Genomic DNA, 14,094 nt, shown 5'->3' with positions numbered 1-14,094 from the left:
AGTTCTGAATGGCATACACCGCATCCTGAGACTGTGACCCCTGGTTCTGGACTCCCCAGCCATTGGGAACATCATCCCTGCATCTAGCTGGTAAGCCCTGTTAGGATTTTATAGGTTTCTATGAGATCCCCTCTCATTCTTCTAAACTCTAGTGAATATAGAGTCATAGAGTTGTACAGCATAGAAACAGACCCTTCGGCCCACCGCGTCCATGCCGACCATAATGCCTATCTACACTAATCCCACCTGCCTGCATTAATTCCATATCCCTCTATGCCTTGCTCATTCAAGTACCTGTCCAAATGCCTCTTAAATGTCGCTACTGTTCCTGCCTCCACCACCTCCTCAGGCAGCTCATTCCAGATACTCACTATTCTTTGTGTGAAAAATTTACCCCTTTGATCCCCTTTAAACCTCCTCCCTCTCACCTTAAATCTATGCCCTCTAGTTTTAGTCACCCTACAATGGGAAACAGTCTCTGGCTATCTACTCTATCTATGCCTCTCATAATTTTATATACCTCTATTATGTCCCCTCTCAGCCTCCTTCGCTCCAGGGAAAACAGACCCAGCCTATCCAATCTCTCTTTATAACTCAAGCCCTCCAAACCAGGCAACATCCTTGTGAATCTTTTCTGCACCCTCTCTAGCTTAATCACGTCTTTCCTGTAGTGCGGCGACCAGAACTGCACACAGTACTCCAAATGCGGCCTAACCAACGTTATGTACAACTGTAACATGACATCCCAACTCTTGTACTCAATGCCTCGGCCGATGAAGGCAAGCATGCCATACGCCTTCTTCACGACCCTGTCTACCTGTGTTGTCACTTTCAGGGAACTATGTACTTGCACCCCAAGGTCTCTCTGCTCAACAACACTCCCCAGAGCCCTGCCATTCACTGTATATGTCCTGCCCTGGTTTAACTTCCCAAAATGCATCACTTCACACTTGTCTGCGTTAAAATTCCATTTGCCACTCCCTTGCCCACTTTCCCAGTTGATCTATATCCTGTTGTAACGTTAGACAACCTTCTTCACTGTCCACTTTACCACCAATTTTGGTGTCATCTGCAAACTTACTAATCAAGACCTTTACATTCCATTCCAAGTCATTAATATATATGACAAACAACAGAGGGCCCAGCACCGATCCCTGCGGCACACCACTGGTCATCGGCCTCCAATCTGAAAAACAACCCTCCACTACCACCCTCTGCCTCCTATCACCAAGCCAATTTTGTATCCAATTTGCTAGCTCACCCTGGATCCCATGTGATCGAACCTTCTGGACCAGCCTACCATGCAGGACCTTGTCAAAGGTCTTGCTAAAGTCCATGTAAATAATGTCCATCTCCCTGCCCTCGTCAATCCTCTTGGTCACCTCCTCGAAAAACTCAATCAAATTCGTGAGACATGATTTCCCACGGACAAAGCCATGCTGACTATCCCTAATCAGACTATGCCTTTCCAGATACATATAAATCCTGTCTCTCCAAATCCCTTCCAATAACTTTCCCACCACTGATGTAGTTCCCTGGCTTATCCCTGCTGCCCTTCTTAAATAAAGGCACAACATTAGCTATCCACCAGTCTTCCGGTACCTCACCCGTGGCTAACGATGGTACAAAAATCTCTGTCAGGGCTCCAGCAATCTCCTCCCTTGCTTCCCATAGCATCCTAGGATACACCTGGTCAGGCCCTGGGGATTTATCCACCTTAATGCGCTTCAAAACCTCCAACACCTCCTCCTTTGTAATGTTGATATGCTCCAGGATATCGGTGTTCCCTCCCTTGAACTCACTAGCTTCCATGACCTTCTCCACGGGAAATACGGACGAGAAATATTCATTGAAGACCTCGCCCATTTCCCGTGGCTCCACACATAGATTGCCACACTGATCCTTAAGGGGACCTACTCTCTCCCTAGCTACCCTTTTACTCTTAATATATTTATAGAATCTTTTAGGATTCTCCTTTATCTCATCTGCCAAGGAAATCTCATGGCCCCTTTTCGCCCTCCTAATTTCCTTAAGTGTACTCTTACATCCCCTATACTCCTCGAGGGACTCGCTCGGTCCCAGCTGCTTATACCTGACATATGCCTCCTTCTTTGTCCTGACCAGACCCTCAATATCCCTCGTCAACCAAGGCTCCCTAAACTTGTCAGCCTTGCCCTTCCATCTAACAGGAACATGTCAGCCCTGAACTCTTTCTATCTCACTTTTAAGAGCCTCGCACTAGCCAGATGTCCCTTTACCTGTAAAGGGCCTCTTCCATTCAACTTTTGAGAGTTCCTGTCTGATGCCATCGAAATTAGCCTTCCCCCAATTTAGGACTTCAACCTGAGGACCAGTCCTATCATTTTCCATAACAATCTTGAAGCTAATAAAGTTATGGTCACTGATCCCAAAGTGCTCCCCCACTGACACATCAACCACCTGCCCAGCCTCATTTCCTAAGAGGAGGTCGAGTGTAGCCCCTTCTCTAGTAGGGTCATCCACATACTGCTTCAGAAAACTATCCTGAACACACTTAACAAATTCTTCCCCATCTGATCTCTTAGCACTAAGGCAGTCCCAGTCAATATTAGGGAAGTTAAAATCACCTACTATTACAACCCTATAATTCCTATACCTGTCTGTGATTTCCCTACATGTATGCTCCTCCAATTCCCTCTGACTATTGGGGGGCCTATAGTATAATCCCATCAAAGTGATCACCCCTGTCTTATTTCTAAGTTCTACCCATATGGCCTCGCTGGACATTCCCCCCGGGATATTCTCTCTAAGTACTGCCATGATGTCCTCCCTAATCAATAGTGCAACTCTCCCTCCTCTCTTACCTTCACCTCTGTCACACCGGAAGGATCGGTACCCCGGAACATTGAGCTGCCAGTCCTGCCCATCCCTCAACCATGTTTCTGTAATAGCTATAATATCACAATCCCATCTATGCTCTGAGTTCATCTGACTTACCTGCAAGGCTTCTTGCATTAAAGTAAATGCTGTTTAGCCTCCCAGACCTTCCACACTCCTTGTCCTGCCCCTGCCCTGCCTGCCTACTGGACGTCCTTGCTTTAACCTCTACATTTGCCTCAACTATCTCATCGGAGAGACTACTACTTTGGGTCCCAACCCCTTGCAAGATTAGTTTAAACCCTCCCGAGTAGTACTAGCACACCTCCCCGCAAGGATATTTGTCCCCCTCCAGTTTAGATGCAACCCGTCCTTCTTGTACAGGTCACCTCTGCACCAGAAGAGATCCCAATGATCCAAGTAGCTGAAGCCCTCCCGCCTACACCAGCTCTTCAGCCATGCATTCATTTGCCTAATCCTCCTATTCCTACCCTCACTAGCACATGGCACAGGGAGTAATCCTGATATTTCAACCCTAGAGGCCCTGCTTTTTAACCTTCTGCCTAACTCTCTATATTCACTTTGCAGGACCTCATCTCTCTTCCTGCCTATGTCATTAGTACCAATATGGACCACGACCTCTGGCTGCTCACCCTCCCCTTTCAGAATGTCCTGCAGCCGCTCCGAGACATCTTTGACCCTAGCACCAGGGAGGCAACATACCATCCTGGAGTCTCATTTGTGCCACAGAAACGCCTATCTGCACCCTTTACGATAGAATTCCCCATCACAATAGCTCTTCCAACGCTTTTCCTCCCCTGCTGTGCTGCAGAGCCCTCCGTGGTGCCACGAACTTGGCTGTTGCTGCTTTCCCCTGGGAGGTCATCGCCCCCCAACAGTATCCAAAGCGGTCTATCTGCTTGAGAGGGGGATGGCCACAGGGGATTCCTGCACTACCTGCCTGCGCCTACTACTCTGTCTGGTGGTCACCCATCTCTTTTCTGCCTGTGCAGCCATTACCTGCGGTATGACCACCTCACTAAACGTGCTATCCACGACGTCCTCAGCATCGCGGCTGCTCCACAGTGAATCCACCCGCAGCTCCAGCTCCGTAATGCGGCCTAGTCGACCCAATCTCTCCTCATATGTCAATCCTGCCATCCCGGGAACCAGCTTAGTAAATCTTCTTTGCACTCCTTCCATGGCAAGAACATCCTTCCTTAGATCAGGAGACCAAAACTGTACACAATACTCCAGATGTGGTCTCACCATGGCCCTGTATAACTGCAGTAAGACATCCTTGCTCCTATACTCAAATCCCTTGCAATGAAGGCCAACATACCATTCGCCTTCCTAAATGCTTGCTGCACCTGAATGCTTGCTTTCAGCAACTGGTGTACAAGGACACCCAGGTCTTATTGCACCTCCCGCTTTCCCAATCTATCACCATTCAGATAATAATCTGCCTTTCTGTTTTTACAAACAAAGTGGATAACCTCTCATTTATCCACATTATGCAGCATCTGCCATGCATTTGCCCACTCACTCAACTTGTCCAAATCACATTGGAGCCTCTTTGCATCCTCCTCACAGCTCACATTTCCTCCCCCCCCCCAACTCTGTGTCGTCTGCAAAGTTGGAAATGTTACATTTAGTTCCCTCACCCAAGTCATTAATATATATTGTGACTAGCTCATCCCTGGAAACATTCTCGTGAATCTTTTCTGCACTCTGTCCGTCTTCATGAAGAACCTCCCCCTGCCTACTGTGCAACATTCTGAGAGAGTGTTCAGTGATTTCATGTCTAAATCTAAGAAAATACTGCCATAAAAATGCCAGAATTGAAGAAAGGCTACCAATACGGAAAAGTATTGTGTGGACATTCTAAAAACTAGCAGAACAAACATAAGAACATAGGAGCAGGAGTGCCAGCAGCGAAGTGAAGGCACTCACCACTGACCTCAAAGAAAGCCGCCCACAAAGATCTAGCAAGTCGATTATTTTCAGGTTGACCGGCTGTAACTGGTGGGATACCACATGGACCATTGCTTGTGCCTCAGCTATTTACAATCTATATCAATGACTTAGATGAGGGGACTGAGTGTAATGTGTCCATGATTGCTGATGATACAGAGTTAGGTGGAAACATATGATGTGAGGAAGATGCAAAAGGATTTAGGCAGGTTAAGTGATTGGGCAAGAACATGGAAAGATGGAATATAATGTGTGAAGTTACCCACTTTGATAGGAAAAATAGAAGAATAAAATATTTTATAAATGGAGAGAGACTGGGAACCATTGCAATTCAGAGGGACCTCGGTGTCCTTGTACATGAATCACAGACATGCAGGTATAGCAAGCAATTAGGAAAACAAACGGTATGTTATACTCTAATCCCTTTCTGATAAAGGCTAAGAGCAAAGAAATCTTACTGCAATGATATAGTGCCTTGGTGTGACCACACCTGGAGTACTGTGTATATTTATGGTCTCCTTACCCAAGGAAGAATATACTTGCATTAGAAGGAGTGCAATGCAGGTTTAGTGGGCTGATTACTGGGATGACAGGATTGTCCAATGAACAGAGATTGAGTAGACTAGGCCTATATTCTCTGGAGTTCAGAAGAATCCGAGGCAATCTCACTGAAACATAAAATTCTTAAGGGGCTTCACAGGGTCAATGCTGCGTCATGTTTCCCCTGGCTGCTAGGGGTCCACAGTCTCAGAATAAGGAGTCTGCAATTTAGGACTGAGATGAGGAGAAATTTCTTCATTTACAGGATTGTGAATCTTTGGAATTCTCTACCCTCATGACCTGTGGATGCTCAGTCTTGTTTTTTTTTTAAAGGTACATTCAAGAGATCGATAGATTTTTGGATACTAAGGGAATCAAGGGATATGAGGATAGTATGGGAAGGTGAAGTTGAAGTAGAAGATCTGCTATGATCTTCTGAATGATGGAGCAGACTCGAAGGTCCGGATGACATAGTCCTGCTCCTATTTCTCATGTTCTTATGATTTCCCCTTTCCAGACATTAATTTCATTTTGGCACAAACTATAGAGGGTCTTTGGGGTCCAGCAACAGTAATGCCATCAAGCAGTCTAATCAGCCAATCATATTGAATAATTCCCACAGATCGCAAACCAGGAAGTAACAAGCAGGTTTTTTTAATTTACTTTTTTATAATTTTACTAAGTGAAATAAAGATTGGAACATACATGTGAGATTAAGGTAGAAGCGAATATGTCATAAATAAACTTTAAAAAATAACTTTTAAAAATCTTGGAATTTTATCATGGAATGGAGAAATTTGACATTCCACATATATAAAATTAATTTTTTCAGGGCCAGAGAGGTTAGTTAGGTGACTTAGTACACCATTTAAAACAAGGTTACACTTCAATCAATAGGGCGTAAGATTTGCGGGTTTTTACAGCGAGAATAATAAAGTAACAAGTGGAAGTTCATGTCAATTCAGTAATTTCTAACTGATTTCCGTTTGTGAGGACTTTAGAAACACACCCTCTGGAAGGGCAGGAAATCACTGCATTTAACTGTGCATGTGCATATGCCTGAAGTTGCTGTCAGTTTCACGGAGTAATGACAGTGAATACTGACAGTTCTGCTGTCAGTACAACTGCAAAATCGACTATCCTTTTGCCTAGCGTTACGACCAAGGCAGGAGGAGTGCACTGTCTTTTCTAGTTCCACTTCTCCACAGGTCACAACATATATTTAAATGTCCACCCAGTTACCAGTACAGCCAATCATACATTATTTTTTATCCCAGGAAAAAATACACCAACCAGGTTCCTTTAATAAATAACAAAATTATTAGTTTGTTACAAAACAAGACTTAACCAGTAACGAAACAAAGCATTAACACACAAATTGAAATATAAAAGTTCCAGTTTTAAATTCCCCAATTATACTCACACACACACGCTGAAAAAAATACAGAAATTCTCTCTGCAGAGGTCTGTTACAAAAAAGAATACTTTGGCCAAATACTAAGATATGGAAGGAAGTCAGTTGTCCCTTTTTTGGTCTGGCATCTGGGTATACAGAGACAGGTCACTGGGATCGTTTCAGAAACAGTCTGTTCTGGAGATGTCGAGAATTATTCTAGTAGGCTTTCTAGGAGGAATGTCGTATCAGGGTTATCCGCCAGCACACACTTGAATCACAGGATTTTTTCCAGCTTCTCAGGAGCTTTGCAGCACCAGGGATTTTAGCTCTCCCACACTGGTTCTTTGCAGGATTTCTTCAAAGAGGTAGAGAAGGTGGTGAGCTGGGAGTTCCTTTTCTCATTGTTAAGAAAACACCAACTGTCTTCAAACAGTTCACACCCCAACTAAATTGAAAACAATATCCAAACCCCAAACAGAGAGTCGACCTCCTGACCTCCATAAACCTTGACGTGTGGGTTCTCCGTAACCATTTTTCCCCAAGTCACCAAGGGTTCTGTTGTTTACTGAGCCCAAATCACAGATGGTTTCCAGCACAGGTGGTTTTCAAACAACATCTCAAGTGTCCATTTGGTGAACTGATCAAAAAACCACATCCGTGGAATCTTTTAACTCAAGTCCTCAAAAAAAAAGATATTTTAAAAAATGGAAGCACTTTCATAACATCTTCTTGTGCACAAGACTGATACTGTATTTGCTCAAATAACAATAGTCATTGCATTTCAAGTAACTTTTTTATATTGTCATGCAGACCCCCACTTGCCAAGAATGAGGCATATTAATTTTGGCATATGAACATTGATTTTAAACTATTGCTGGAGTGAAGAAATGACTTGTTAAAAAAAAAATCATCAGACACTTGGCTGGAAGTACATTTGCATGCTAACAGACAGTCCTTGTGGAGACAAAGGACTACTCCCCGTTCCACTTAACCCACAATGAACTTTGATCACCAGACATCGAAGGTGAAGATCACATTCCAGAATGACTGATAAAATGGCAGAATCCACAAACAGAAGTGGTCAAACCAGCTGGTCACATGACTAACCTGCTGAGCAACCTGTTTTTAAAAAAATTTTGCCACAGAGACAGAGAAGACAGTTGAAACTGAAGCTGGAAGAAGGAAGCCTCTCTCTTGCTTTCTCCCAAGCCACGAAAGACAAGTAAACCTCAAGAGAGAGAAGACTCCAACATCGAAACAAGTTGAAACATGAACTGGGCCCCAATGAACAGCAGGACTGACTGGCAACCAAAGACTCCACATTGAACTTAAAGGACTGTAACTCCCAGATATTGCCTCAAACCTTTCCCTTTTATTCCTTCTGCTTTTTCTATCTCTACCTGCGTATGTGTCTATCGCGTACGCATGCTAGCGTGGTCGTGTCACATATTCGTAGTCGGTAACTGGATTAGAGTTTAAGATTAGTAAACTTCTACCTTTCTTGTTTAAAATCGAAGAAAACCTGTCTGAATTGATTTCTTTGCCTTAAAATTTGAAAGCGGTGAACAAGGATTCACTAAGGGGGACCTAAAACACGGTTTCTAAAAAAAAATTGAACCCTGTTACAGTTAAACCAGGCAAAGGCCGAGAGGAAACCCCTAGACCCTCCTCACCTGGTTGTAACAATGCGAAGTGCTCTGAGACATTTCTGAGAGATATCATGATGTCCCATATAAACTATAGTCATTCTTGCAAAAATTTCAAAAATTAAGCATGTGAAAGTACCTGGTGTAGTAAAGCAAAGCCTCCTTGTGGTCACCAGCTCGGAAAGCTTCATTTCCCTTGTCCCTTTCTCGATCAGCTAAAACCGTCTTTTCTTGATCAGTCATGCCTGAGACATTAAGAATAAGATTAAAATTACATTCTTCAGTTAATTTTTTCATGATTTTTGAGCAATGCTTTTATGACATGTATAATGCAAAATTCCCATAGCAATATTTGCAATGGAAAAATTTGCCTGTCATAATGTAATAACAAGTTTCCTACCTCTAGGTGGTTCTGCTGTACCTTCCCCCTCCTAGCTTGCACTACAAACCCTTGTGTAAAGTCTCTCATCCCATTCTCAGCTCCTGGTTCTGTACTGCCTCTCTATATCTCTTCCAAGATGAGGGGCAAAAATAAGCAATACAAGACCTTTATATAGATTGGCACGAAAATACATGATTTTCTGTGGCTGAACCATAATTACCTGTTGTGTCAATTTTCTTCCCAATTCTAGAAATGCCATCATTGAAAATAGTTTTGGATTTGATTTCTTGCTTGCCTTCATCAATTTTGGCACACTCTTTTTCCACATCAAACCTGGGATCAAAATTTAGAACAATGTAAATTGGTATTTAAATTTAACTTTGGCATAATCATAATAGCCCTTCAGAAAACAGAAGAGTATACATGTTCCATTTAAAATACTGATCAAGAACTGCCACTCATTACAATATTTTCGGCCCGTGTTATTTTGCCTGATTTCAAAATACAAAACATTGAGATAGTATGAAAATTATTTATGCTGCTGGTGCAGACTTGGTGGACAATTTTAAAGGTGTGATCACACAAATACATGTTCCCTGAAATTACAACGTATATTTTTTTCCAAGTTCCTTAGAATATGCTCAATGATATTTGCTGCCAATGTCAATCCTTATTAAGCCTACTTATTAAACTAGCATCCTTAATTAACATACTTATCCCATTCTTTGTAATCTCTGGGGATAGCTCTCTTCCTTTCAGTTGATTTTTTTCTACCAGAGCCATTCTGTAAAATAAACAATACAAGTGCCAAATATGTAAATAAAGTCCAGCTACATCACATATGGATGTTGGGATCTGGTAACTGAAGACACTTACTGATGCTGGAATATGTGTACTCTCTGGCATGGCCTCTTGGATAGAACATGGGTGGGGAAGGGAGGGGAGGATGATTACAGGGTTTCTCTTTTCCTCCCCAGCCCAGGGACAGATGCCAACTGCAGTACCTCAGCCCTAAGTGAAATCAACTAACAGCAATGACTCGGGATTGCACCTGAGACCTCACTAATCCCTATGCCTCTATACCATGTTGCATTGTGTATTTACCCATTTAAGAGAAGCTTCACAAGTATTTTCAGTGAAAGTGGAAAATTTCAATTTCTAAAGTCTGTTTATGCTTGATGTCATTTTTCTACTTCTTGCCATCTATCATCTACATAGCTTAGGTGGTTCAATTACTTAATTAAACCTGGCAAATTCCCTAAAGTGAATTCTGACATGGAATCTTATTATGTTCCTGTGCGCCCTCAAAAATAAACAAAAAATCTCCACATAGTCTCTCCATCCACAACCTGGACATATCCGCAACAATAAGATTGATCAACTTAAGAACTACTTTTTTGCTTGTTTGGATCTGGAACGTATTTCTGATTTATGTTTTCCTTCCAAATAGCACGAACAAAGCATGAACTTATTTTGAATGTCACTTTTACAAAATTTTTAACTAACTGAAATTCTGATTCAAACTACACTGAATTTCAATTTTAACGTATTAGTTGGAAATAGAATATAACAAGTGAACTCCAGCAATAAATCACATTATTTTAAATCAGTTGTATAAGTTCTAATCAAGTACCTTATAAAGCAGTTCGTTAGGAAAAAAAAGTAGTAGGCTTTTTGTGATTGTGATTGACAGGCAGAGAGATCTGGGCATACAGGTCCACAGGTCACTGAAAGTGGCACGCAGGTGGATATGGTAGTCCAGAAGGCATACGGCATGCTGGCCTTCATCGGTCGGGGCATAGAGTATAAAAATTGACAAGTCATGCTGCAGCTGTACACAACTTTAGTTAGGCCACACTTAGAATATTGCATGCAATTCTGGTCGCCACACTACCAGAAGGATGTGGAGGCTTTCGAGAGGGTACAGAAGAGGTTTACCAGAATGTTGCCTGGTCTGGAGGGCATTAGCTATGAGGAGAGGTTGGATAAACTCGGATTGTTTTCACTGGAACGACGGAGGTGGAGGGGCGACATGATAGAGGTTTACAAAGTTGTAAGCGGCATGGACACAGAGTGGATAGTCAGAAGCTTTTTCCCAGGGTGGAAGAGTCAGTTACTAGGGAACATAGGTTTAAGGTGAGAGGGGCAAAGTTTAGAAGGGATGTGCGAGGCAAGTTCTTTACACAGAGGGTGGTGAGTGCCTGGAACTTGTTGCCGGGGGAGGTGGTGGAAGCAGGTACCATAGAGACGTTTTAGAGGCATCTTGACAAATACATGAATAGGATGGGAATAGAGGGATATGGACCCCGGAAGTGCAGAAGGTTTTAGTTTAGGCAGGCATCAAGATCGGCGCAGGCTTGGAGGGCCGAATGGCCTGTTCCTGTGCTGTACTGTTCTTTGTTTGTCCCTGGTTTGCCAGGGTGCCAGGTTACCTTTGATGCATTTTTTGTTTATCCCTATTTTGCCAGGGGGTAAGGTTACCTTTCTGTCAAATTTTGTTTGACAATAGCTCCTGTGAAGCATCATGGGATGTCTTACTATGCTAAAGTCACTATATAAATGCAAGTTGCTGTTGTTTAGCATAATAAATAATTATTTTCATAATAGTCGTTTGCTAGTACAGAACTTGAGAATTGCTGAAAATAGAGACATGTAGTCAAAGCTTTGCATCTTGCACTCATCCGGTCAATATTCAAGAATAACCAATGTTGGAGAAAACAACAGCTTATATTGCATGAGAAGAGAGTGCTGATTGGTTGGCAAGTGAACTCTGATTGGCAAAGGCATTGTCATGGAGAGTGCACCAGTTTACGGTGACTGACAGTTAACTGCCAAGCTCTGTTTGAAATTTAAACTAATTAAGGAAGCCGTAGATATTTGCATTGCAGCACTAGATCATGGCGATTTAGACCCACCACCATTGCGTGAATCAGTATTCATTGAACTTATGGGCTCGGCAACTCGCGCAGTTGAGTTCAGTTTTAATGACACCATGTATGCCCAAATAGATGGTGTTGCCATGGGAACCCCCCTAGGCCCAGCTCTTGCAAACATCTTTGTTGGGTTCCATGAAAAACGTGTCTTTGAGGGAATAACACCTAACCTCCTACCTCTTGCATATTTCCGATATAGTTTAGAGATACAGCACTGAAACAGGCCCTTCGGCCCACCGAGTCTGTGCCGACCATCAACCACCCATTTATACTAATCCTACACTAATCCCATATTCCTACCACATCCCCACCTGTCCCTATATTTCCCTACCACCTACCTATACTAGGGGCAATTTATAATGGCCAATTAACCTATCAACCTGCAAGTCTTTGTGGGAGGAAACTGGAGCACCCGGAGGAAACCCACGCAGACACAGGGAGAACTTGCAAACACCACGCGGGCAGTACCCAGAATTGAACCCGGGTCGCTGGAGCTGTGAGGCTGCGGTGCTAACCACTGCGCCGCACCGTAGAGGATATGTTTGCTATATTTGAATCCGCAGCTGCATGCAATAATTTCCTTGCACGTCTTAATGGGCTCCATCCTGCAATCAAATTCACCTTTGAAATGGAGCAGTCAAATGAGCTCCTCCCTTTCCTTGACGTATTGAGAAATCTGTGAAGATGTTCTCTACCATTGTGGACCGCAAACCGACCTTCACAGGCCATTACATTGGGATTCTTACAGTTCCACGCGGTAGAAGATTGGCCTTCTCAGCAACCTCATAAATAGGGCCTGAGCCATTTGCTCACCATGCAAGCTTGATGCTGAAATAGGGCGAATCAAAGACATCCTGCATGACAATGGCTTCTCTGATCTGATCATCTCTCGCTGTATATCGCGCAAACTTATGAACGGGCCTAAGGCTGTCATTTTTGGCCCTGAAAAGTGCCCAGTCTACCTCAAATTACCCTGGAAGGGTAAGGTATCTCAAAAATTTGAGCAACAGGTTAAGCTAGTCGTTCCACGCTGCTACTATGCAGTAGCAACACATGAGGTGTTCACAACTAACAGGATGCTGCCGTCAAGCCAAAAAGACGTCCTGCCTATCTCACAAATGAGTAATGTGATATATGAATTTCAATGCCAGTGTGATGCTCGGTATATAGGCTGTACATCCCAAAGACTGGCAGATTGTATCAAACAACATGTCCCTTCTGCTGTTCACAACGGGCAAGTTACAGGCCATACCCAACCAGCCCATGCTTGCAAAACTCAAAACACAGTGTCCAACACTAGATGTGATTCCGCGATTGGACAACATTTGCTAAATAATCCGCAGTGTGCTAAGAATTACGCTGACAACCAATTTAAGATTGTCAGTAGGGCTCGCACTGTGGCACATTTGCCTGTACTGGAAGCTATACATATTAACACATAGTGCCCTGTTCTTTGCAGACAGAAAAAACATGTACACACATTGCGCTTGTTTCTGCTGAACAAAATAAGTGACAGCCATTCGCTGGTTCATTCCTCAGGGCACTGCTTTGACCAGAGTCAAGCTGTCTGGTTTAAATTTCAAACAAAGCTTGGCAGTTAGCTGTCAGTCACTGTAAACTGGTGCATTCTCCATGGCAATGCCTCTACCAATCAGTTCACTTGCCAACCAATCAGCACTCTCTTCTCATGCAGTATAAGTTGTTGTTTTCTCCTACATTGGTTATTCTTGCAGATTGTCCTGATGAGTGCAAGACGAAAAGCTTCGACTACATGTCTCTATTTTCAGTAGTTCTATTTTCATAATGTTGTGCATCACTGTAAAGTTAGGTTTATATCTTTCTTAGGTCTTCTCTGTAACAAATTGTTCTCTTGTGAATAACAGAAAACAAACCTGCTTCCAGGCATTCACCAATTTTTTTCTTCTCCCTTATGACCTGTAGGACAGCAAAGTACCTGATCTCCACACTTGATTGCACTACAGACATCAGAATCTTAAAGTATGACAATTAGTAAGAGAACCCAGATATAAATAAACTTGTTGATTACAAGGTGGTGTTTATATTAGCTGTGACAAAAAAAAAATCATCCCGGGAACAGCCCATTTGAGGAGAAAATGGAGCTGAAGAAGGAGGGGGAGAAAAGAATGTGAACAACATCTACTTTTACCTGATGTGAAAGAACTGAAGCATTAATGTCACGGATAGGAGCATGAGTTTCTGAATTCAAATATTCAACTGCTGCTTTTCTATATTTTACTTCATTTTCCTTTTGCTTCATTTCATCTGTCCAACTCTAGCAAAAAAAAACAATAGTGCATCAATCTACAATGGGAAAAATTACAGGAAAGCTTGGTTCTTAAAAAATGG

General features: G+C 42.8%; 1 protein-coding gene across 8 annotated transcripts in view; it reads right to left on the bottom strand.

The window, feature by feature from the left end:
- Positions 1–14,094, bottom strand: part of LOC137370145 (sperm-associated antigen 1-like) — a 213,841-nt gene that overhangs the window by 172,909 nt on the left and 26,838 nt on the right. For all 8 annotated transcript variants that reach the window (XM_068032366.1, XM_068032362.1, XM_068032364.1 and 5 more), the window contains 4 exons: positions 13,895–14,020; positions 9,508–9,578; positions 9,015–9,127; positions 8,552–8,657 (listed from right to left, as the gene is read on the bottom strand). In XM_068032366.1, coding sequence (XP_067888467.1) covers positions 8,552–8,657; positions 9,015–9,127; positions 9,508–9,578; positions 13,895–14,020 — 416 coding nt within the window. The remainder of the gene's footprint in view (positions 1–8,551; positions 8,658–9,014; positions 9,128–9,507; positions 9,579–13,894; positions 14,021–14,094) is intronic.

The sequence above is a fragment of the Heterodontus francisci genome, chromosome 5 (assembly GCF_036365525.1).
Source record: "Heterodontus francisci isolate sHetFra1 chromosome 5, sHetFra1.hap1, whole genome shotgun sequence".
Classification (NCBI taxonomy): Eukaryota; Metazoa; Chordata; class Chondrichthyes; order Heterodontiformes; family Heterodontidae; genus Heterodontus; species Heterodontus francisci.
Note: the sequence above shows the minus strand (reverse complement) of the source record. Positions and strands in the feature narration are given on the sequence as shown.